The sequence below is a fragment of the Anas acuta genome, chromosome 11 (genome assembly GCF_963932015.1).
Source record: "Anas acuta chromosome 11, bAnaAcu1.1, whole genome shotgun sequence".
NCBI lineage: Eukaryota > Metazoa > Chordata > Aves > Anseriformes > Anatidae > Anas > Anas acuta.
The window spans coordinates 354,147-377,987 of record NC_088989.1 but is presented as its reverse complement, the minus strand read 5'-3'; the positions used below and the strand labels follow the sequence as shown (position 1 = coordinate 377,987).

Sequence of the window (23,841 nt, the reverse complement as noted above, 5' to 3'; positions counted from 1 at the left end):
AAGTACAAGAACAACTTACATTTTGATAATTTAAGTAGCTGAGTACTCCCTACAAGTAATACACTGTCTTATTGCAAGTCTATTCATTAATGCTCCATGTGCCCATCTCCCACTGTGAATGAGGGAAACTTGATACAGACACTAAGATCTGAAACTGCAGTCTGCAGAAAAGGATAGGACATGAAAATGGACATTAGCTTTGGCAACTAAACTACCTTTGTTTAGTTTAAGCTAGATAAAAAACAATACCTTTGGAAAGTGAATACACAATTGGACTGTGAAAATCCAATAAATCCAATGTTTTTACGTTTGCTAAGAAACAAACTGTGACCTCCCTCTTACTTCATTACCACTATGTGTAATTGCTTCATTGAACAGATGATATAGCCTTTGTTAATTAAGTTTAGTTTCATGTTATCATTATCATAGTATGTGTTTATTTGTTAAGTGGCATCCATTGCATCCTGTTTTGTGTGCTACAGTTCAATGATAAAGGCAATTTGGTTTTCTTTCAGTTAGCTACACCTATAGACTTGAAACAATCAATCTCTTAACAAGTTTCACTGTGGAAACAAACTTCACAAAAAAAAAAATTCAGAAAACTGACAGAGAATGAGTGAGCATATACTGAAATGTGAAAGTACTTTCTTTCTAGTCTTTTTAGTCATACATTTATTTTTAACAGACATTTTAGGTTCTATTTACTCTTCACTGGCTGACCTCACTCATCAAACATAAAAATGTAAAGGGAAAAACGTGAAAGACACAAGCTTCACTGAATTTATTTGTCAGTACTGAAAAGAAAATACCATATTCACCTGCTTTGGCAGTGGGGGTTGGACCCAGTGATCTCTTGAGGTCCCTTCCAACCCCTACAATTCCATGATATTCAAGCTGGGTTTAGAAAAAGGTGCAAAGCACCGAAATCATGGGGATTTACCTGCTTAAGCCAGGTTTAGTTTGTGCTAAGAAATGACAGCTAAGAAGCTCTGGGTTAGAAAATGAATGAAAAGTTTAACATAAAGAATATCATGAATACATGGCTACATATCTGTACATATATACATACACTGCACACTTTATATACACTGTACATCATGTATTTAGACAGATATAAACATATACATTCATACACACATACATACAACTATGTACATAGGCATTAGCTGCTTGATTGAGTTTTAGTATTGAACATGAAGAAATGCACACCGGTGGGAGGCACAAAGTAAAGATGTGTAAAATAAATTCTTTAAAAAGAGAGGAAGAAGAACAGCATGAATTTAACAATATGCTATTTTCAAAGCATTCACGTAACTCAAGAGATAAAACAGACCATGGGAATCATGGAACATTATGACAGTATTATCTGTGATGAACTTAGCATGAACTTGTGATGAACTGTGATTTCACAACAAAAACCCAGTAATAAGGTAATTCTAGGGCTTGACGTTTTCCAAGCCTAATATATTTAGACTTACAGTATTTAAACTTTATGAAAAAAAATATTTTAGCTGCACCATTGGTACAATGTTCTAATTTTTTTTTTTTTTTAAGTACAAATTATTTCCCATATAATGTTGATAATATTAATGGGAGCAGAAGTAGGATTGTATCATTATCTAACAATAGGGCTTATGGCATCTTCAGTCAAACAGTAAGCCTGAACTTAATTCTGGAGACTTTACTGATAAACGACTCAGCAGCTTCAGAATTAGAAGGTGCAAAAAGCAAATGCATTTGCTCCCCTTTACCGCCCTCTTTTGTTATTTTTCATATAAAGCCTTTTTTTTTTTTTTTTGAGTTGCTTTCTGACATTCAAAAATTCAGTAGAAGCTGACAATTTGTCCTTACTCTGCCCCCTTATGCTCGTCTAAGGGGTGAAACATGGCCTCATTTTGCTGATTCCACCTGGATATATGGAGGTATCAGGCCTGCAGATGTTGTGTGCTGCTGCCACAACAGGCCCATGTTTATCATCAGAGCAAGCCATCACATCAGCTGTAACATTGTTGTATGGCAAGAATGACAAACTACTGGGACAGATGGGAACCTACTTGTTCGCCTGATGTTTCTGCTTTTTCACTTGTGGCAACAGCAGAAGAAAAAAAGAATCAACCTGCCTGCTTTTGTGCTCTAAAGAATAAACAAAGGAGAGGGGAGAGATATCAAATAGAAATTTATTTATTTATTTGCTAGGGGTGTGATCCTGTACATATTTACTGGTGCGCCTGTTCTTTCCTCACTAAGCAGTGTTCAAATGACTGTGCACTTACATGTACATAATTTATAGGCATCTGAAGAAAACTACAGTTAGCAGCAGTTAAAGCCAAGAACAACTACAATGTTTCGCTTTTACTTTATAGGTGCCTTAAATGCTGTGGAACTGAGCACTGATTCTATCACAACTCAGAGTTTAGTTTTTTGAAACACTTGCTGGAAGCATATGTCTGACTGACCTACCAGTTCTACTGCTCACATCACACAACTGAAACAGGGCCCCTCAATGGTACTGTTATTGCAGAAAGCTGCTTTGATCACTGCTTCTTTACTACAGTCTTCAGCCTAACAAATTCCTTTTTATTGGCTAAACTATATTCCTGATATCCTTTCTACTCATACTGTTTAGTGCTTTTTAAAATTATCGCTTGCTTATTAAACAACAGGTAATTGGGGAAGAATCCCAACTATCCTCTTAATTGGAATGGACAGGGAAATGCACTAGCATCTTCAGTATCTTGAATGAACTCATTTGGGAACCTGTAATAATCCTGTGTATTACACATAACAATGGAAAACACTGAAGTGTTTCACAGTCTCTACCAAAGAAGTGGCACCCTCAGGAGACTGATTTGGCCTGGAAGCTGAGCCCTGACTTGTTTTCCCTGTTACACCTTAAAATATGCCCTTTGCTGAAGGGTACTATAATGAGAATGCAGAGGCAGCTGTTTTCAGCATAGAAATCTCAAGTCAGTGCTATTCACTGGAGGCCTTAGGGCTGCCCAAAGGGCCAAGTACTTCAGAAATGACAGCAAAAAGATTTAGTAACTGATACCAAGTAATCACCAGTGACCAACAATAGTTTCCCATCTTCCCATTTCAGAGTACTCTGAAATCTGAGCCTTTTTAATAACATAACATTTTATGGCAGCTAAAATAGAGGATTGTTTGAAGGATTTCTCTTAAAATTATTGGAGATGATTATTTCCTTCTCTACCAGTTTCGCACCAGAATAGCTCCACTGGCACCAAAAGCATTGTATTTAATTTACAACAAATGTAAATCGGCAGAGATGACTTTTGCGTGTGGTCTTAGTCCTGCATCCCATTAGTTCAATGTAAGTAAATTAGTGTACATTTTTGCCTTTGTAACAAAAGCAATGATTATTACAAAGGTAAACGCAAAGGCTCCTACACTATTATTGCTCATTCATCTTTTTTTATCTACAAGATCCAAATCCAGTTCCTTCTCAAGAGTCCTCGCACCAGTCAGTACAGAATTTTAACATTTATATGAAGGAACTATTACCAATATACATATGTAATCAAGTTCAGATAGATCTAATTAGATAGTTTATCAGTATTTTTCTACCTAGTTAAAATATTTTCATTTTAACAGCAATGGAAACAGGACCTAGAAGATTCTGAACAGTATATTTTAGGCACTATGTAGAGGTTCAGCAAGACACAATTTTTTTTTAGAATCACTTTCAGACTGTGATCCTTTGAGCCCTATTTCTGTAAATGTAACTTTGGCTTGAAATTAGGCCTTTATGAAAAGAAGCTATTTCCATACTTAAAAATCAAGAAATATTTTTTCCAAAAATGTATGACAATAATTTAAAAAATCCTGCTCCATATTCACAAGGAAAAGTTCACACTTGTCAAGAAGACACAAAGTAAAAAGTCATTTAAAAGCAAAGTTAATGAGATTAGTCTGTGAGTGTTTTCCAGTCACTGGCAAACTCAGATATGACAAGAACTACATTAGCCTTGTAGTATTTTTTGCAGTAGTAATAACCTCTTCCTTATATAACATAGTTGGATTATATGGGATCAGAATTTATTATGCAGCCAAACTGCAAACTAGATAACAATCATGCAAAGATGATTTAAGACTCTTAAGCTTGCACCTGGAACACATCTGTTATTCTGCTTTCACTATGTTAGAGTGGCCTGAAAGCCCAACTACTTCAAGAGGTTGCAAATAGTGCCAAAGGTTAACATAGAGCAGGAACAATTTCATGAGACCAATTTTCCTCAGCTGTGCCCTTTTGCTGTCACTAGCAAGCAACACCTAAACTGGTGGCAGAAAACCTCTTTGTTGGTTCTGTGTCTCTGGAACATCTGTTTTCTGTTAATGGACAGGTAAGGGAAGGACAAACATTTATTTCAATATTAAATAAAATAGCTTCACTGACAGATTACACTTTAAATTTAGTGCAACTACACTGGAGAAGATGGTTTATAGTTTCATATGGCAGTGACTGCTTTCAATGGCTCATTCACATGCCAAACCTCATTTTTGTGTCAGCCCTTTGAGCAGCATGTGAGGAGAAAGCGTTAGGTTACTCATCACAACTATTTTAGAATTTATAGTTTTTGCCTATTTGAATGTTAACATTTTAGAATCTGAATATTTCTTAAGCTGAAGAACCTACCATCTGCTGTCCCAACTTCTACAAAACAAACTTATTCTTAGAACAGTGTATAGTTGGAGAATGTACATATTCATTAATGGCATAAGGACTAAATTATATTGGTTCTGACTAATATAAGTCTGCAAATCGTGCTGATGATGCTACACAAATTATTATTTTAGGTGATTATCAGAATCTTTTGTATGTAACTGTTTGATTCTATCAATTAAATGCACACATGATAAATAAACCCTAGATATGTGTTGCACTTTGGTAATTTCATTTACATAAATTGATGTTTTATCCTTGGTAAAATAGCGTTACAGTCCAAGGATCTATTTGCAGAGTAAGGGAATAACAGAGACGTATCAAGGATATCATTATGTGGCCTTGCATTTGTAGGGAGTGTAGTTTATTTGTAAACAGAGCTGCATGGTATTTCTGATTTTGATCTACAAATGTAATACAATGCATACATTTTAAGTTTTACTTCACGTGATCCCTCCATACACAAAAAACTATAGCGGGCTTTATTTCATTCCCTGTACAATTATGGTCACAGCACAAATAAGAAAAACGAAGAAAACAAATATTTGCACTGAAAATGGGACCCTTTGACTTTAAAAGCTGAAGTCAAAATAATGCTTGCCATGAAAAAATATCAGCTGTGTATTCAAATTTGGGGAAAAAAAAATCAATGGCCATCTTTTGTGCTTAATTTTTTATTTTGTTCTTAACAATGCCTACTTAGTTGCCTGAATTATTATTATATTTACAAATTATTGAAGTAAAATTAAACTAATTTTGTTTTTTTTAGTAAAAAAAAAAAAGTCACTTGTTCAATGTATTCCACTTTTGTAACAATGACATAACCCTTTTTTAAAAAAAAAATAAAAATCAAAACCAGCCACAACTCTTTCCAAGGTCAGTACTTCTGTTCTTGTTAAAGCCACAAATAGTTTTTATACCCTTAAAACAGGGAGTTTGTATCAGAAGTGCTGACACAATCACAGAATAAGTTATACTGAAATACAATAGCTAGTACAAAGTTTTGCATTCCAGTTGATTTAATGTTTAGGTTGCAGGCCTTCCATCACATTAAAAATATAAGAATGTCATTTGTTATAGCAAAAGCTGAGAGAAAAGTGCAGTATTTTAGATCTCTGCATGTATATTAGTCTCCTTGTTACAACCTTTTGAGAACAGAAGGCTCTGAATGCTCTAATGATGGTCACTATACAAGACCTTAATGCATCCAGAAGTGAAATTTCTATAGCCTTAGCCACGTAGCACTCATGTCATAAAGAGCTATACAAATGTGAGCCTCCTAATGAGATTGAAGTATACCAGGTCAGAATCTTTAGTATATCAGAAGCCTCATCTAGAAACCCTTAAGACACAAACACCAACCTGTCTAGTGTTTCTAAATATGGACTACTACTGGAAGAAAAAAAAGCTGAATTCATCATTAGATTTTTGTAATATAAAAATATGTGAATACAAAACGCCTCTACCAAAAAAATCATTAAACTAATTAATGCCTTTAATATGCCAGGATCTGACAAAGGTATTAACCACTGTGACTTTTTTTTTAAAAAAAAAAAAACTTTGATTACTTAAAATACTTAAGGTCAATAATAAGTTATACTAAAACAGAAGTAATGCTGGATGCATTACTTGCAGGCCAGTACTAGAAAACATAGAGATACCTCATTACTTCAGACAGTTAAAAAAAGTTTTTAATTTAACACTCTATGGTGTATCAGTCATTAACTGCAATGATACATGAAAACGTAGATACTATCTATACTTCTGTTTGAAACTGATTCACAGGAAGGTTGAAAGCACTGCAGACTTGGAGCTCTTCGTCATGGAAAGGGAGAGAAATGAAGTGAGAGCTTTATAATATACTGTTGCTGACAAACAGAGGTTCCCACTATTTCAGGTTTTAAATTTTATATTTGGCTGGATGACAAGAGTGTGCAGGAGTACAGAGAGGAATAAATTTGGGAATGCACAGAGCATACTCAAAGTGCATCACAGCTCTAACTGAAAATGAGTGTTCTTCCAGTTAATGACTGTCTTTCCCCACAGTTAAAAGGCTTCCTACTAGAATAACATTTATCGTGACTTTTGGGCTGAATAGAAACTTCAATGAATCTGAATAATTCACCACTACTGTGGCAAGAAATACTTTTTTTTTCTCCTAGTTTGGGTAATTTCTGTAGCATGTAATAGTCACTATGGTCACACCATGCCATTAATTACAATGTCACTAACTTAACAATATAGTTCCATGTAATGTGGATATCTGATTTAAGAATCCACATTACTATTTAACGTATAACGTAAGATGGAGTGACTTTTTGTAGAATAAATGATTGTCTCCTGTAGCATTCTACATTTTCACATACATCGCTAGCATTTTGACTAAGGACACAAGTAATTTTTTTCATTCTCCCTACTCATAAGCAGGACATTGATGATATTACCGTTTCGGCGACAAGTGTTTACAAAGTGCTAGTATTACACCCTGGAAATTATTAGATATTAATTCCAAGGTTATTTTTAATATATACATACTGGTCATTTTTACTTTTAAAGTAATCTTATTACTAGTCTCTGATATTATAAAACTCTATTTTTAACCACTGGTAATTTCTAAATACAAAGCACATGAAAATTATGTTCAGTAATTCTATAGCCTTTTGAATGAAAGGCATCCAAAATATTCCTTATGGTAGAAAAGGTCCTGTTAGCAGCTCTTTTAACAGCCATTTCAATTTTGTCAATGTTGGCACACAGACAAGGAGAAATCTGATAGGAAACGCGTAACAAGTTGGAAATATTTGTACATACCAAAATGCTATTCTTTTAACTTCTCAATTGTATGTTTTTATGAAAATTACTTTGATCCATCAAATTGTGTTGTTCCCACTACGCAGATGTGCCAGTTATTTGACCATTATATTCTGCTGTTTCCATTTTGAGAATGTAGGGGATTATGCTGTCAATTGGAACATTTCCAATGAGACCAGTAAAAAATAGTTCCTCAGTAATGCTAGAGCTCATCAGCCTAAGTGCTGGCAGGCGAACTAGAATCCGGGCTAACCTGAAAAAGAAATTGAGCTAATTATGAATACATAAAATGAGTTAAAAAAAAAATACTGTGAGGCTAAAAAGATGTTTTTGTTTTTATTATTACTATAATTAATGAATGGGAGTAAAGAGGCTATCATATAAAGTAACATATAAAGAATTATTACTTTTTTTTATCCTGCAAGTGAAATGAAAAAGCTTCTGTCCTCAGAGGTTTCTCCAGTGAAAATGACGTATTAACGTATCAATACCTTTTGTAGATATAACATGTATGTACAAACATCGTTCTCCCAGTCTGCTTCTGAAATTCCCAACTCTGGAAACACTTCAGAGTTCAGGACTATGTTAAAAAAAAGCAATATTCATAATGACTAACGCACTGACATTTCTACAACTTTAAGAGTAAAATGCTCAATTAAAATTGAAGCCATAAACAGCATGTTCCTCAGTTACCTAGCAACTTAATGAGAAGCCAGATAGTAAGGATGGGACTATGTTTTTATAAAAAGAAATTAGAGAATCTGTGTCTGATGAGAAAGTTAATTTGGAGGAATGTGCTGTTACTTATACATATTTCCAAGTGTTGTGCTTTTTTGTGTATTAGGATGTTAACAGACATCCAATATAATGAAGTGATCATATTGCACTTCTGGAGTTTCAATGCATTTTCCAGTTTTAAATTTAGAACAACATTGGAAACATATCTGTTGTGTTTATATTGCAGATATACATTAAAATTGCCAAAACAAATTCCCTCAGCTGGAGGCATGAAATAGCAAGATTTAGGCAGCAGTGAACACAGGCCTTTAGAAAATGCTTGAATATCTATGGAGAAAAAAATATAAAGACCATTCTGCTAACATATCAGATCTTGTAAACTTCACGGAAATTTTTCAAAAAGACTGAAGACATGCTGCTATTCTGTGAAAATTGTAACACTTGTGCTTCTATCTCAATTTGTGCCAGCATTCACTTGCTCAGAAAAATCATATTTGTACTCTAAATTTATCTAAGGATAAGCATGGGGGTATAAACAATAGAAAGTATTTGTGAAGCATGACTGTATTTTTTCTTACTGCAGAAGTCCACCTCTTTTGCACAAAAATCAGTGTTATTAAGCTGTATGTGGAAGAATAATGTGGGATCTAATGATATTTCCAAAGCAGAATTCCTATCTCCATTGCACCTAACTGGCATTACTGATGTCCCACGGTGTTAACTCCATAGGATCAGTGCAGAGACCTGTTTCTAAGATGGGAGAAGCTCTCTTTCAGAGGCATTTTTTTTTTTTTTTTTTAAATGTTCAACAACCCTCAGACCTTGCTTAAATGTAAAGCTTTCACAGTAAAAGTGAAAGCTATCTCCTTGTAAAGAAAATAAGTTCTAAGATAGATTACTAGACAGAAGGTAGAATTTCCTTTGTAGTGCAGAAAATGATTACGTTGGTGAAATTTAAAAATAACACAGTTTTGATTAAGATGATTGGAAGTTAATTATTTCCAGCAAGTAATACACAGGAACAGTTAAGAGCTGACAAAACAAGTTACCTACTCTCAAAGAAAAGTTCCTGGAAATTTAACAAAAAAGAGAAAGTAAATAGGAAGTGAAAGTTTCCTATAACAGAAGCTTAAGAGTTGGTTAAGAATAGAGAACTGTTCCCCGTATGTAATCCTTAGTTTTCAAGGTCTCTAAGCTGATAATTTTAATACTTTTCTGCACATGGAACTTGAAAACGGTGATTATCATCCTTTAACCATATTATTATCTCAAAGCTTCTTGAACCAACTTGAAAAGAAAGAGGAAGTCTGAGTTAAAGAAGCTATTCTTGAGACTTCTAATACAGACAGTAAGTCTGTCTACTTTTCTAACCATGGCAATGAAACTCTCAAAACACAACAAAACTCACCACCAAAACCAACACAACCCAATGGGAAAGGGCAAAATGATTCTGAAGTAAAAACCAGGTACACTTAGATTAGGTATAAGGAAGAAATTCTTTACTAAGAGGGTGGGGTGAGGCACTAAAACAGGTTACTTAAGAAGTTGTGGATGCCCCATCCCTGGAAGTGTTCAAGGCCAGACTTGATGGGGGCTTTGGGCAACCTTTTCTGGTGGAAGGTGTTATGAGGGGCTGGAAAGAGATGATCTTTAGTGTCCCTTCCAATCCAAACCATTCTATGATTCCAAACACCAAAAATAGTTTAAGTGGAAGAAGCTAGACAGCTATTCTTGATTCTTCCTATCTTTCAACAAAACTGCTGCTTTTATCAACAAGATTCTGATTCTTTCACTTCAGTAGTCAAAAAAACAACACCAGATGTTAAAAAGGAAATAACATATCATGATGCTATTTTGTATTTTTGCCAGCTTCAGCTCACAACATTATTTTGGGTATTATAGAAAATAAATACCTATACGTATCTTCTGGATAAGTTTTTTGGACATAGTCCTGCAATTCCATCTGTGCTTTCTCCTGGAATTTTTCTATTTGGGTTGAACCGGTCAGACCAGGGTGATCTAAAGAAACAAAGCATTTATGTATGTTGATTGCTTCAGAAGAAATCTGAAAAATTAATCCCGTAGGTGTATACCAGGCAATACCTATGACAGTTTGTGTTTCTAACCCTGCTTTTTCAAATGTGTTTTCCTCTGTAATTTCAACCAACTATTGAGCAACATCTAGTTTTTTTTTTTTCTTGACATATCAACTTCTTTACGTTCCTGAGGCTGTCTTATGCTTTAATTCCTCCAGGCTCTTCTCCACAAAGATAGTGACATGATCAGAAAAACTGAAAATACCACACATCTGACTATACCCACATAGCTTCAGTGTTGTGTTCAAAGTTCTTCCCTTGAAATGAGACAGAGCTATCTTGAGTATGGAAAATTCATTGCTCCTCAGACTTGCATTAAAATCCTAATAAACTTAACCCTAATAATAGAATCTGCAGGAAATTTCCAAAAGCATATTTCAGGACAATAGTATCTTCCAATTAAATTCAAATTTTACTACAAAGATAAGGTCTACATCTAAACGTCTTTTAAAGACTTCCAGGGATGGTGACTCCACCACTTCCCTGGGCAGCCTGTTCTACTTCACTAATAGTCTGATAACTTAAATATTGGATCCCCAGCTGAAGATAATTGACAGTCTAGTCTCCTAAGGTAGGTTAACAAGAAATACCTGAGAGACTGAAGGTGAAAATAATATGAATTTGTTGCTCCAAAGTTATTTTTAAAACACATTGTTTGTGATCAATTCTTATTGAATACTATTTTATCTATAGCTTAACAGAACAACCTCATCTCAGGTCATTAGTCTTATAAATAATTACTAAAATGGTAACTTATGAATGTTTATTTAAAAATAGTTTGTTATGAAATTCCTTACCAGGGCTAAAGAGGACTATAGCTTTAAGGTATGCATATTCATATCCATCAATATCAATCTTGGCCATGCTGTTACAGAACTCCTGAAGTTTCCAAATGTGTTCCATGACTTGCTTTATTCTGTCTCCAGAAAGCTTATCTACAAAAAGATATTGTTTATTATTTCACGTGGGCTCAAGTACATCCAATATCTTAACCAACATCCTTTTATGAAAAAAGTAAAGTAACATTTCAAAGTAACTTGTCTCATTTGGTATTTAAAAAAACACTTAACACTGTAATTTGAGAAGGGCAAAGGAAATGACTGTTCTGTGAGATGTATCAGATCTGTGACCTAGCTCCTCCATCACCTGCAGAATCCTGGGCTGTTTTGGATTGCTTGATTCCTATTTGCTGCATTCACCTAGGTATAAAAAGCAGTGCCACATCAGTTACAGTATATTATCAGGCTCTTTGTGCTTGTAGGGGTTTCTTTCCCAAAAGAATTTACAATTTTACAAATGTATCAAAGAAGGATTTATCATCTATTTCCGATATTCCTCTTGGAAAAATATTTTCAAATTTCTGTGGTAATTCATTTTTATGTAGATGTAAGTATGCTTTTATTTTAGTCCTTCTCTTCTGGTAAGAAAAGGATGGATACCTGCATAAATTATGCAATTTTCTATCACTTGGCCATTACATCTATATTCTGCTGTTCTCTTTCTGAAATTAAAAATACACTATATTCGCAGTTTAAAGCTGCTAGTATTGTGGGTTTTTATCTTATTAAAAGTGAAAAGTTATTCTCAATCTAATTGACTCTGATAGGGAGCAACCTTAAAGAAAAGGAAAGAAAAAAGGAAAGCAGCCATAACAGATTATTGTTTGTTCTAGATATAGTCATCATTAATACAGGCCAACACTGAACTCAAAAATAGAATTACATAAATCTTCATGAAAGTGTCAAGAAAATAGGTTGTTTAATGCTTCAAGGGGAACTTCAAAATACAGTAATCATTACTGTATTATAGTAGTATACAACAAAATGGTTACACTTATAAGAATACACTTGTGATACTTGGCAAATGCTACAGTTTTACACTGTAGAGAGATGAAAAACTCTGGAAGGAATAAAGCTCAGTTGTGGTTCAGGAGAAGGCTTGATTATTCTAAGGCAAAAAAAAATGTTTACATCTAGATGGGAGGAAAGCTCTGTGAACGAACTATAATTTTAGGATACGCTTGTCTTTCTCTATACTGCTAGTCATATGTTGAAATGGGGAGGAGAAAAAGGCTTTATATCCTCCAGACGTATCCTTCCTTTTAAGAACACCTTTATCTCACTGAGATATCTCTGAGGTCACAGCGCAACAGATCAGAGGAAAAGTAATCATGCAAGAGGCAGCTTCTTCTTTCCCTCGATCCTGGAGAACAGTTCTGCTATCAACTAGAAAACACCTTGTGAGAAATGTTCTTCAAATTCCAGTTTGTAGCCCTGTAATGAGTATGTATAAGAACAATACACTGAATACATACCTTCCTGTATGCTGTTCTGGAGATGGTTAACAATAGCTGCTAGGATAGTAGACAGACTCATCACCTGTGCACACTGTGCCAGGCCTAAGGTAAACAGCTCATTCCAGCAGGCACGCACAAGGCTTGTATTACAATCCTGCCTATTAATAACACAGAATCAAACAATGGTAGCTAGTCTTCGTGTTAGGTTAGTATTACCCTGCATACAGTTACATTGATTATAACAATTAGCAATAAAGATTAACATACTCCAAACCACTCTATTAAAAGGCATATATCAGCATATGACAAGTATTCCAAAAAGCAAGAATAGACCAACTACATGAAACCATTTCAGGTTATCTGTAAAATGGTGCTCATTGGTTCTTTAATGAGACTTATTTCTACCAATTAAATGCTTGCTTTGGATTCAGCTTTAGCTTCCATAACAGTAGTAACATCAGATATGGTAGTTATCATCTTGGCAAAGATGGCAATCTTTTACTTTATTCTTCAAAAAAGAATATTGCACAGCCTTCACACATTTTAAAGAATTCATTAAAAATTAAATAAATTTAGTTGTTTAAAAATTGAAGCGTTGAGATCAGTGCTTTCATTAATTGGAAAGCAAATTGTTCAGCAGTATAACATCCATTTACCCAAGTGCTTGAAACGCAGGTATGGATCTAGCCCAGTGCATAGACAGGAAAAGTAGTCGTGATGCTGACTCACAGATGTAGTGTACATTAAGGTACTCTGGCATTGGACTGGGCATTGTCAACTGCAAAACAATAAAAGCATGTACAGTTAGGGCATAAAAATAAATTATTATCACTGAAATAACCAGTGAAAACATTCAACCCACTTTCATTGTCTGTCATAATGCAACTGCATAACAAGAAACTGTCAAAGTAAAACTTTACTAAGCAACTCATTACTACTGCTGAGAGTGCAAAACAAGGATAGAAAGCAAGATTAGAAATAATGTGGGAAAGAGCTCAAATGTTTCTTTTTGAAAAGTTTTAATTTTCATGTAATAACAGTTAAATCTATACATTTAATTGTTTGGTAGAATGTTAAGTAGCATCACAGTACTATGAAACTATCTTCTAAAACTTCTTTTAAAAGAAGTAAAACAAAAATCTAAAATGGGAATCATACAGTAGGAATCTACAATCACAAAACTCCATTAATGGGAATAAGCAGGTTATAATTATGATTATCGTTCAACTACATTAAGTATTGCTATTTTAAGCTTTTTAATTCTTTAAACAGTGCAATGTGATACCAGCAAGATGAACACTCTCATTATTTATCTCAAAATTTTCATCAACATGTTCTTGTTTGAGTTGTGTAATTGAAGCAAACTAGGAAGGCCATGTAGCCTCTCTTAATATGAAAAAGCCTCTTAGATGAAAGTTCGACATTCCCTAGAATTATAAATGAACAAAGCAAGACATAATACTATATGGATGATATGGAAAGTGATCATCAATGGCACTGGCAAGTGAAAGAAGTTTTAAAGCATCCTGATGTCGAGGAAAGAGTCTTATGAAATAGTATCTATACACTTCAGATAGAGCTTGCGAGAGTGAAAAAAGCATTAGATGCTAACACCAGCATGCTAAACCAGGTGTTCTAGATTGTTACATTTAATTTTGCAAATATAAAGAAGACGTGGTAAACTCATTTTGGGTTATATCTTTTATGTCAGCTTGTTTAGTAAGACATTTCGAGATACATATACCTTAAATGTGACATGTGTATCTGTAAGTAGGGGTCCTTCCACTTCAATAATTGGTGTTGACTGATCTCTACTGATTACATGAATATTCCCTCCTCCTGTAGGATCCATCCCATCTGCCAAGTTATGAGCAGCTGTACCATCTGTGGTATTAAGTGCTTTAGCCAAAGTATCAAATGCTCTGCAAAAAGAAGTAATAGACAGTGAAAAAGCCTTTAAAAATTTCAGAGTACTGGTCATATAAAACACTGTGAAGCATTTCCAACTCAGTATACAGGAACCATGAAGATACCAAGCTAGATTTTTCATTACAACCTGGTTCCTTTGTACTGCTCGGACATTATACAGGGACTGCCCACATATAGCTGATAAAAGACTTTACCTGTAAGGGGGGAATTTTTTACTACTATAAATCCTTTTTAAACTTTTAATTGTTTTATACTAGTATTTGTACTAGTAAATGGGATTCTTCCGCTTACTGTTCACTACCTGCTTCTTCTCACCTTGAAAATTTATAATAGATTATGTGAAACCTCACAAAGCCCAGGTGCACTCTAGAGAACACCCTGCAGTCCCTATTGCTACTAATCCATTCTTTGGAACAACAGAGAATGCAGTGATCTCCTTCTAAACAGCATGCCTTGATTTCCTTCTCCTTAAGACAAGATATGGACATACTCTTGATTAAACACTTAAACGCCTCTTAAAAATCTACCTGAAAGACACTGGACAGTTTTGAGGCCCAATATTTTTCAAATTTCACTATAAGACCAATGCATGTTTTCCTTCAAAAAATAAAACAAGCAAACAACACCCCCCCAACACCTCCCCCAAAACAAACAACACAAAACCACAAACACCATCACCCTAATGCTAAAAATCTCAAGCCTTGCTGGAAACTTTGACATTCTGTGTTGGTTTTCATCACTAATAATGACAACAGTCTTCAAATTCCTTCTAAACATTAAACAAGATGTTTACTAATCTTAGTTTTACATTTTTCCTACATTACCAAAAGGTATTTTGGCAGTACAACACAGAGAACGCAGCAGTAATACAGACTGTCAAGGAGTAGATCTAAGGGCAATGAACACTTCACAGGAGAAACTTCCATACAATAAGCCTATTAAATACTGCAGTACCAAAGTATTACTATTTTCAGAGTCAGTCAAGTTTACGAACTAGTCATTTATTCAAGCATTGGAAAAGGCTACCTACATAAGTTGTGGAGTCCCTGTCCCTGAAGAGATATTTAAGAGATGCATGAACATGGCACTGAGGGACATGGTTTAGTGGTGGGACTCAGTAGGTCTGGTTGATGGCTGGACTTCATGAACTCGGTGGTCTTTTCCAAAGCAGATGATTCTATGATTACTTTTCTTAGCATGAAATCTGGTTTAGCCGTATTATAACTACAGTTATAACACAAGATACAGCTCTTCCCAAGAGGACTACAGGCTGAAGACAACAGCCAAGCTTGGATTTCCAAATAATTAGTTTTGCATTTCAAAGTACTGGGCAATCTCTACTGTATTTGATGTCACAATGCCAAATTACATGGATGAATGAGTCTTAAGTGCGCGCTATACAGAATACAAACTGCTAAATAAGATGCAAATATAAATGCATACCGTGTAATCTCACTTGCAGATTGCTCTTCTTGTTGAATTTCAGAAGTATCTCCATTATTTAGTGACTCACTGAGGTTAGCAAGAGATGTTACAACATTTGCTAGTGTTCCTAAAGCACCCTGGCTTGTCTCAGCCTAAACAAGAAGAACCGTATTAGTGGGTAAGAATTATAGGTGATATATCATACATGTATTTTCCCCCATTCTTAATCTTTGTGTTCTTCTTCCCTTATGTACTTTTCCTTTCCTTTCCCTGAAACACCTACAGAAAGAACAATGGATCACATTTGACTCACAATGATCTTTTAACCTTACTCTGATCATCAATCTTAACCTCTTCTGGCATATCATGTGGGGAATAGCTATGGCATTAATATGCCTGTGAAAAGAAATCACATCCCTGTTGATCAGCTTATTACCTGCATTCCTACAGATCTTTAGACTCACCCCAACCTTATCCTATCATGAGCAAGAATGCTTTGCATCTATGTACACAGCTAAAATAATCTATATGTGTAGATCTGTTCAGAACTTAACTGAAAGCATCCATACCTTGGAGTCAGCAGCTAGGAGGACTGTACCATCATCCCTGATCAAAGGCTGTTGAATATTCACAAGCATTCCTGGATCAAGAAGACCTGCTGACCTGTTGAAAACCATAAGGCATCTGACAGTTAATAGTGGTTTGTATTAATCAGAAAAATATGTAACAACTCACGTCAGAATAAAACAATTACAATTTTTTAAATTTGCAATTTAATGAAACTCAGGATTTTTCATCAGAATTTTAGCCTTTCTGAAACTGCTTCCAAAATGTAGCTTGAAAGACAGGAACACATTTTCATTTCCTGTGCAAAAGCAGTGACAACTTCCCAAAGGAGATATCCTCTCATTTGCTTTTGTCACTGGTTTATTCTGTCTTATGAAAGCTGTTGTCTTCTCATAACTTCAGAAACCACATAGCAGATCTAAAGTTATGCCTTAGAGTTGCAGAAGGCGTAACTGTGCATTCCAAGTTAGATGGACAGCACTAAATAAAAAAAAAAAAAGTTGAGTCAAGGAAATACATTTATTATACAACTATTTTGTAATGCAAAAGTTCTGCGTAAAATTTCTGCTGCCTTTTCTTCTGTCTTTTTGACCAAGCATAATTTCTCTCTGCTGTATCTAATTAGGGAGGCAGTGGGAACTCTTTGCAGTCAGTAATAAGAAATTTGTTACTTTTGCAACAGTCCAAATCTGCATAACCCAACACAAATGAGTAATGCATGACTGGTTCAGGCCTTGACACTAACATTGTTAAGTACCACAGGAAGCAAATTATCATACTTTATGCAAATGTGAGTCCTACATAAATAGGGTCACACTTAATGAATATAATATCGTTTGTAGTGTGGAAAGCCATCTGCAGCACAAGGAAATTTGAGGTAGCAGATGTGTCTATGAGCAGTATTTATGAACAAACTGATTAGCAAACAAGAAACACTGAAACAGCTAAAGAAATTTGTTGCTTAACCCTCCTAACTGCAGTTTCACTTGTTCAACAAAGAATATACACACAAACCAACTGAATATAGAGATCCAGTACTTTTAGGTGATTATCGTCTATTCATTCACTAACTGGACTGGTAGTTTTCAAAATGTGGTATTTTAATAGAGTTCTAATTTATTCAGAAAGAAAAATTATCTCTGTTTATTAAGAATATGATAGAATATCATGCATTTCCACACACATTGCCTATGGAGAAAATTGAGAGCATGAGAACCACCTAGGAGTATCTCCCATATAGCAAAAGGAAACTACTATTCTTTTGCTGACACTGTTAAGACCATTTTTTGCGGATCTGTATCAGCAGTCACTGCAGCCTCTTCTGCTACAGTACTCAGGAAGGTGAATGCTGGGTCTGCTATTGGTGGATTTGATTTCAAAAAAGTGCCAACGTGAGTCCATCACGCAGTAGGTCTACGTGTTTGTTATTTACATATCACATGTGTGCCCCACTTGTGCTTTGGTCTGTCTGGGCAACAGCCAGTACTTAAATTGAGAACCACCTAGCTGTACTCAGGCAAAAACTTTGATGAGAAGCAGAGCATATGATGTTGATCTTGGTAATGGAAACCAATGGCCTGTGAAACAGCTCTTTTTGACCAATGCTTTAGAGCACAGGGGAAGACAGAACAGTTGTGCCTGCAATGCATAAATAACCTTAGACAAGATTTGTTTTATATTGATTTACTCACCGTGCCCCATCTTTATCTGCCACAAATGTTGGAGTTGCTATTAAAGGGCTTCGTAGGTCTTTTCTGATATATATCTTTTCAGTGGAAGCTGCACAGTTGGTTGGTTTTTCACGTTGCACATCAAAAGGCTTTCTTTCACTTTGAACCGCTACAGGATAGAAACATGAAGATTTGAAAGAAAGTAATTCATACGAATATTACCAAAATAATCACATAGTAGAATTTGTGTTTAAATCATTATGGTGGTATGTCAGTTCAGCATGAAACTCAAATTTAATTAGACAACTGAAGAAATATGGCTTCCAATTCTACTATACCCATGACCAAGTACATTTAACTAAGGAAGGCACAGATTGATCATTTGCTTTAAGTTTTACTGAACTACAAGCAAAGCTTACTATTTCACTGGTATTTAAAGAGACAGAGCATTCTGCAACATACATTTAAAAAAAATGCTTGTTTTACAGGTAAAGTTATACTTAAATGCAAGACTCAGTCATACTCCAGATGACGAAAATCAACACAAACTCAGAATGAACCCAGAAAAAGTCAAGACAGGCAAGTTAGCTCCTGAATCATAACGTTATGAGAGATGCAGCTTAATTCCCTGGGTGAGGAGTCTCTGCATGATATGCAATTGACTCATTCATTCACTCATTCCAGACAATTAGGAAGCAGTTTTCTAAAATTAACCTTTTCAGAATTTAAAATATTTCAAGTTGAAAACTGGAAGAAAATAGGCTTAGTCTCCAAAGCACAGTAAATTATCTAATAAAAATAGTAAGAGTAATTTTGCTATTATAAGGCAAGTGAGAAGTGCATATTTAAAATATCACCATATTAGTATTAAGCAGATTACAGAAAGATATCTGGCATGTAGGTCACTCTATAGTTTGGCACATGAATGAATTGCATACATTTTTTTCACCTGAAACAATGGTTAATAAAACTAATGGATAATAAAACTAATAAAAGAATAAAAAAATATTTGTATTATTGCCATGAAGTGTTGTACTAATTCTCACAATACTATGCAAATGTAAGGCACAATATAAATGGAGACAATATTTCTGTGTTATTCATTTTACCAATTAATCGTACAGCAGTTACTACTCTACAAAAATAACATTATTAACAAACAAAAAATTCTACCATACTGTATAGCCCTTTTGAATGCAACACTAAAATACAGATATATTTCTCTGTATCCTCATAACCAAGAAGTTATTTATTTCCTGCTCTTATTTTTACTAATATTGTTAAGTGTCAGGGAAGTTTAGAGAATTATTAAGTAGGTACATCCATCTTCTTGGCTTGGTGGATACAAGAGTATTAATCAGAAACCTGACCCAGTGCCCAGAAAAATTAGTGAACATGAATCCTAGCCACACTGAGCTAAGAAAGGTTTAGCTTCTAGAAATGTAGCAGTCTCTCCAGCACAAGTGTCACCCACTACACTCAGCACAGTGTGCACAGCACAAGAATCCTAACTATGCTTTTGGAGATCCAAAGTGCAAATATAACAAAGATCTCTCTGTTTACAGATTAAAATTCTGCCTCCATAGTAACTCAGAGGATGGAACTCATCTTGCTTAGATTAAAGTAGAAAAATAATTTGCTTCACCTTAAATTCTCCTTAAATTTATCACAGAAAAAACAAAACAGAACAAAACAGAATAGGCTTTGTGAAATTCTGAGTGCAGAAGCAGGGGGTACTATAAATTGTAATGAAAATGCATTGAAAGAGGTGTATAGATGCTAGCACTGGAGTTGTAGTGAATGCTGCAAACAGGAAAAGTATATTGTTCAAAATATGACCATTTATACAATGTCTCATAATATAATGCTGTTCAAAAATGATCAAACTAATACTGAAAACAAACAAAAGGGGGGGGGGACATCAACCACTTCCCATCACTGGATAAAATGGGAGAAAAATAAACCAGTAGGAAAGCATTATTCTGAACATGTAATGTTAGACTCATATACATGTCCATATATGATACATGTTAAAATATTTTCTACTATAACCACACACTGTTTGTAACATGCATTCTAAGTGAAGATCTAACTGGGTTCCTCAAGAACTGCAGTAATATGAGATATTGTTCAAAACAAATCAGTGTTACACTTCAAACACAAAATGGTGAGGAAAGAAAGGTGAAATATACAGCTGTCGAGTTCTGTCTCTTCCAAGCAACAGAATGAAATAGAGAAAACACACTAAAAAGCAATGGTAGGCCACGTATTTTTTACTTGTTAGGCACAGTCTCACATTGAGTACTTAACACTCACATTCCATTTTCATGCCCATCTCTAGACATTTCTTAAGTCTACAAAATTGGCAGCGATTCCGATGGTGTTTATTGATGATACAATCCTGGTTGCTACGACAACTGTAGGTCAAATTCTTCCTCACGCTCCTTTTAAAGAAGCCTTTGCATCCCTCACAACTGACAGCACCATAGTGACGACCTAGGAAGCATATATATTGTTATCAGATGGAAATTACTCATTTTAACATAAAAATATTTATCTTAGCCAAGTAAAACATTGCAAAAGTCACCCTTTACGTTTATTTTCTTGCCATCATTTTGGACTGTGAAAGCATTGTTGCAGTCTCACGAGATGTTTCTTTTTTACCTATTATCAGGCCTTTTAGGTTGGTAAGTGGAAAAAAGAGAGGAAGGCTAAGCCTACATTTGAGAAAGAGGCCTGTGAAATGGCAGCTCCCATTCTGACCAAGTACAGATGCAATTCTATCTGCTGTTACAGGTAATAGGATACAAACTATACAAAGGGTATTGCATGTTTAAAGTTACATTAAAAGAACACACATGCTAAACATTTAAGTAAATTCAGAACATAAGTAATTTCTGAATAAAATCTGAAATGTAATGTTAAGTCAAAACTCCTGTGCACATCAATTCTGGTATCATTTTAATTACACAAACACTTGAAAACAATAAAAAAAAGAATACGAAAAAGAAAGAGGGGGTCACTCTCTCTGTAACATGAAAGCACAATCTTCTTCTTCGGATAATGTAGAATTTTTATCTAGTAGTCCCTGAAACTGCACGGTTCTGAAACACCAAGGAGTTGCATGATATCTACTTGCCTTTTTCTGTGATTGTAAAAAGCAAAAAACTACCAAGAAGTCTTAAGTTTGTTAGAGAGCACTGAGAAGTGTTTTGTTTTTTTTTCTTGGATTAGTTAGACTTTTTTACAGCTCTGGGGAAACAGAATTCATGCTTTAAATGGTCTCTCAGTTACTAGGAGCTACGCAATCATTTTCTCTTTCAGCATGAGCCAATTCATCATACAATCTACTTGAAGTACAAATTAATATTCTTCCAAGCAGAGCTGAACTACTCCGTATGTATAGATACAGAAGTATAATGTTATCTCTTTCCAATTTAGACTCAAGTGCTTTTACCAACAGCATGGCTAAAATCAGTCTTAAAAACAAACAAACAAGCAAGCCATGAAACCTCTTCCCTACATTCTAGTAATCCTTTCAGTCAGGTATCTTGAATACTGCTTCCTGTGCTTCCTTACCTGATGCTTTATCACCACAGACCACGCAATATTCTACTACCTGAGGCCGCTGAACATCAGCTTTTCCCAGTAAACGTTCTACCGAAGCAGAGTCTGTCACTATCTGAGACAAAATTTCAGAACAAAAAGAGGTAATTAGCCAGTATTTTCTGATGACTTGAAAGCAAGAAGCTTTGTGTACAGAAAACCAATGTATCAACAGTGAAGAATATGAAAAGTATGACAGCCGTGGAATGAAATTAAGTGGCATAAAATGTAAGTTAAGGAGAGCTTTTCCTGTCAGTAATGGGACTGTTAAAGAATCCAGAGCAAAACATGAATTCCAAACTGAACTTCCCACTTTGTTCAGGAGAAGTAAGTTTCTTCATTTGTGCACTCAACAGTAATATCCCCTTCTTGCAGTTACTGTCAAACAATTGCTCTGTTTTAGCCAAAGATGTCTAAAATTGTTGTATTCCATACACTGCTCCCCCATTTATCTTCTCTCTAGCTAATAGGAATACATAGTTTACAGGGGACAGCCTGAAACAGAGATCCATTATAGAAAACTTAAAAGATGGACTTGATGATCCTTATGGGTCCCTTCCAACTCAGTTTTCATAGAATCATAGAATATCCTGAGTTGGCTTTCAAAGGTCTTGAATCCCAAAACTTCAGTTCAAAACACCCCACTTCACATAAAAATAGAAAAAAATAAAATCTAATTTGTAACAATAGATAAACCATGTAGCACTGTAAAATAAATTTTAAAAGACTGTTTGCACAATTTTTCAAATATTTGTGTAAAAATGATACTGCTCCCTGTAAAATACTCCCTATATAGAACGATTCTATGATATTCTCTATTCTAACAGTAGCAATACAGTCCAGGTAATTTTTTCCCCCTAAAAAAAAAGAATGCTAGGAAAAAAATCTCAAATTTCACTAGAGATGGATTATTGTTTACATAATTTGTTTTGCAAAGCGCTCTCTGACCTGGACTCTGCTCAAGACCCACAGGCAAATATAACAAACGACAGCTTCTGCTCCAAAGAACTCCTACTCCAGTGTTTTGGTACTGCATTATGAACATAAGTTTGCCAAGCTAAGTTGCATCTCTGCATGTGTGACTCTATCAGACCACCTGAAATCCTGGCACCTCTCACAAGCTTAAGTATTTGCTTATGTCTTTACGTAGTTAGAATTTTAATGAGAATCACAACAAGGAATGATGAATGCAATGTAATGCACGAGGAACATGAACACAGGCAGATTTAGGATTGAATAAAGAAAGCCTACAACTCATATGTTCCATATCCATGTTATTAGATCTTTAGAAAACTATTGCAATTGCCGGTCTCTTAAAACAATTCAATACTTAAAGCACCTAAAACTTAGTAACTGAAATAGACAGATCTGGTTTATCTCAATTACCGTATTTACCTGAATTCTACCAGGCACAATGTTGTCTGTGGTTGTGAAGATAAGCTGTTTGGCATTAGATGTCTCAGGTGCTGCCAATATCACCTTTCCCGTACCAGTTCCATCTGGACTTGCTAAAATGAACTGTTGCTTTGGAGACACAGATGAGTCCACTGCTGTCACTATCTGGATTTTTTGACCTGTCTGCTGATCTGTCACAATCTGTAAAACATATTGAAGGATTTTATGGTTCTGTCTCAGAATTATATGATACTGTTTCATAATATTAATTATTATGAATATTATTAATATTAATTAATATTATTAATATTATTAATATTAATTATATTATTAATATTAATTAATTAATATTAATTAAATTAATATTATTAATATTAATCATATTATTAATATTAATATTATTAATATTATATTAATTAATAATTAATATTATTAATTAATTTTATATTTGTAAATTTATTAGACTGGTGCAAAGTTATTACAGCTACCTACATAAGCGCAAAACAATAGAACCAAACCTAAAACATACGTCTGTAATATTTCTGTATTTACATACCTACCACACAAAAGGAAAATACTAAACAGACTTGTGAAAAGTATGAGACTGATACTGTTAAAAATGAG

General features: G+C 34.7%; 1 protein-coding gene and 1 long non-coding RNA gene across 9 annotated transcripts in view; one reads left to right on the top strand and one right to left on the bottom strand.

Moving 5' to 3' along the window:
• LOC137862533 (uncharacterized) overlaps nt 1-23,841 on the top strand; it is a 453,236-nt gene that overhangs the window by 114,117 nt on the left and 315,278 nt on the right. The window lies entirely within an intron of this gene.
• NR2C2 (nuclear receptor subfamily 2 group C member 2) overlaps nt 1-23,841 on the bottom strand; it is a 42,179-nt gene that overhangs the window by 1,645 nt on the left and 16,693 nt on the right. For 6 of the 8 annotated variants that reach the window (XM_068694704.1, XM_068694708.1, XM_068694707.1 and 3 more), the window contains 12 exons: nt 23,218-23,418; nt 21,796-21,898; nt 20,533-20,712; nt 18,238-18,385; nt 16,549-16,642; nt 15,998-16,131; nt 14,370-14,547; nt 13,282-13,403; nt 12,644-12,783; nt 11,127-11,264; nt 10,147-10,252; nt 758-7,748 (listed from right to left, as the gene is read on the bottom strand). In XM_068694704.1, the coding sequence (XP_068550805.1) occupies nt 7,574-7,748; nt 10,147-10,252; nt 11,127-11,264; nt 12,644-12,783; nt 13,282-13,403; nt 14,370-14,547; nt 15,998-16,131; nt 16,549-16,642; nt 18,238-18,385; nt 20,533-20,712; nt 21,796-21,898; nt 23,218-23,418 (1,719 nt within the window). In that variant the 3' untranslated portion in view covers nt 758-7,573. Of the gene's footprint in view, nt 1-757; nt 7,749-10,146; nt 10,253-11,126; nt 11,265-12,643; nt 12,784-13,281; nt 13,404-14,369; nt 14,548-15,997; nt 16,132-16,548; nt 16,643-18,237; nt 18,386-20,532; nt 20,713-21,795; nt 21,899-23,217; nt 23,419-23,841 lie in introns of those variants that run through there. The other 2 variants (XR_011100375.1, XM_068694709.1) reach the window with 2 other exon arrangements.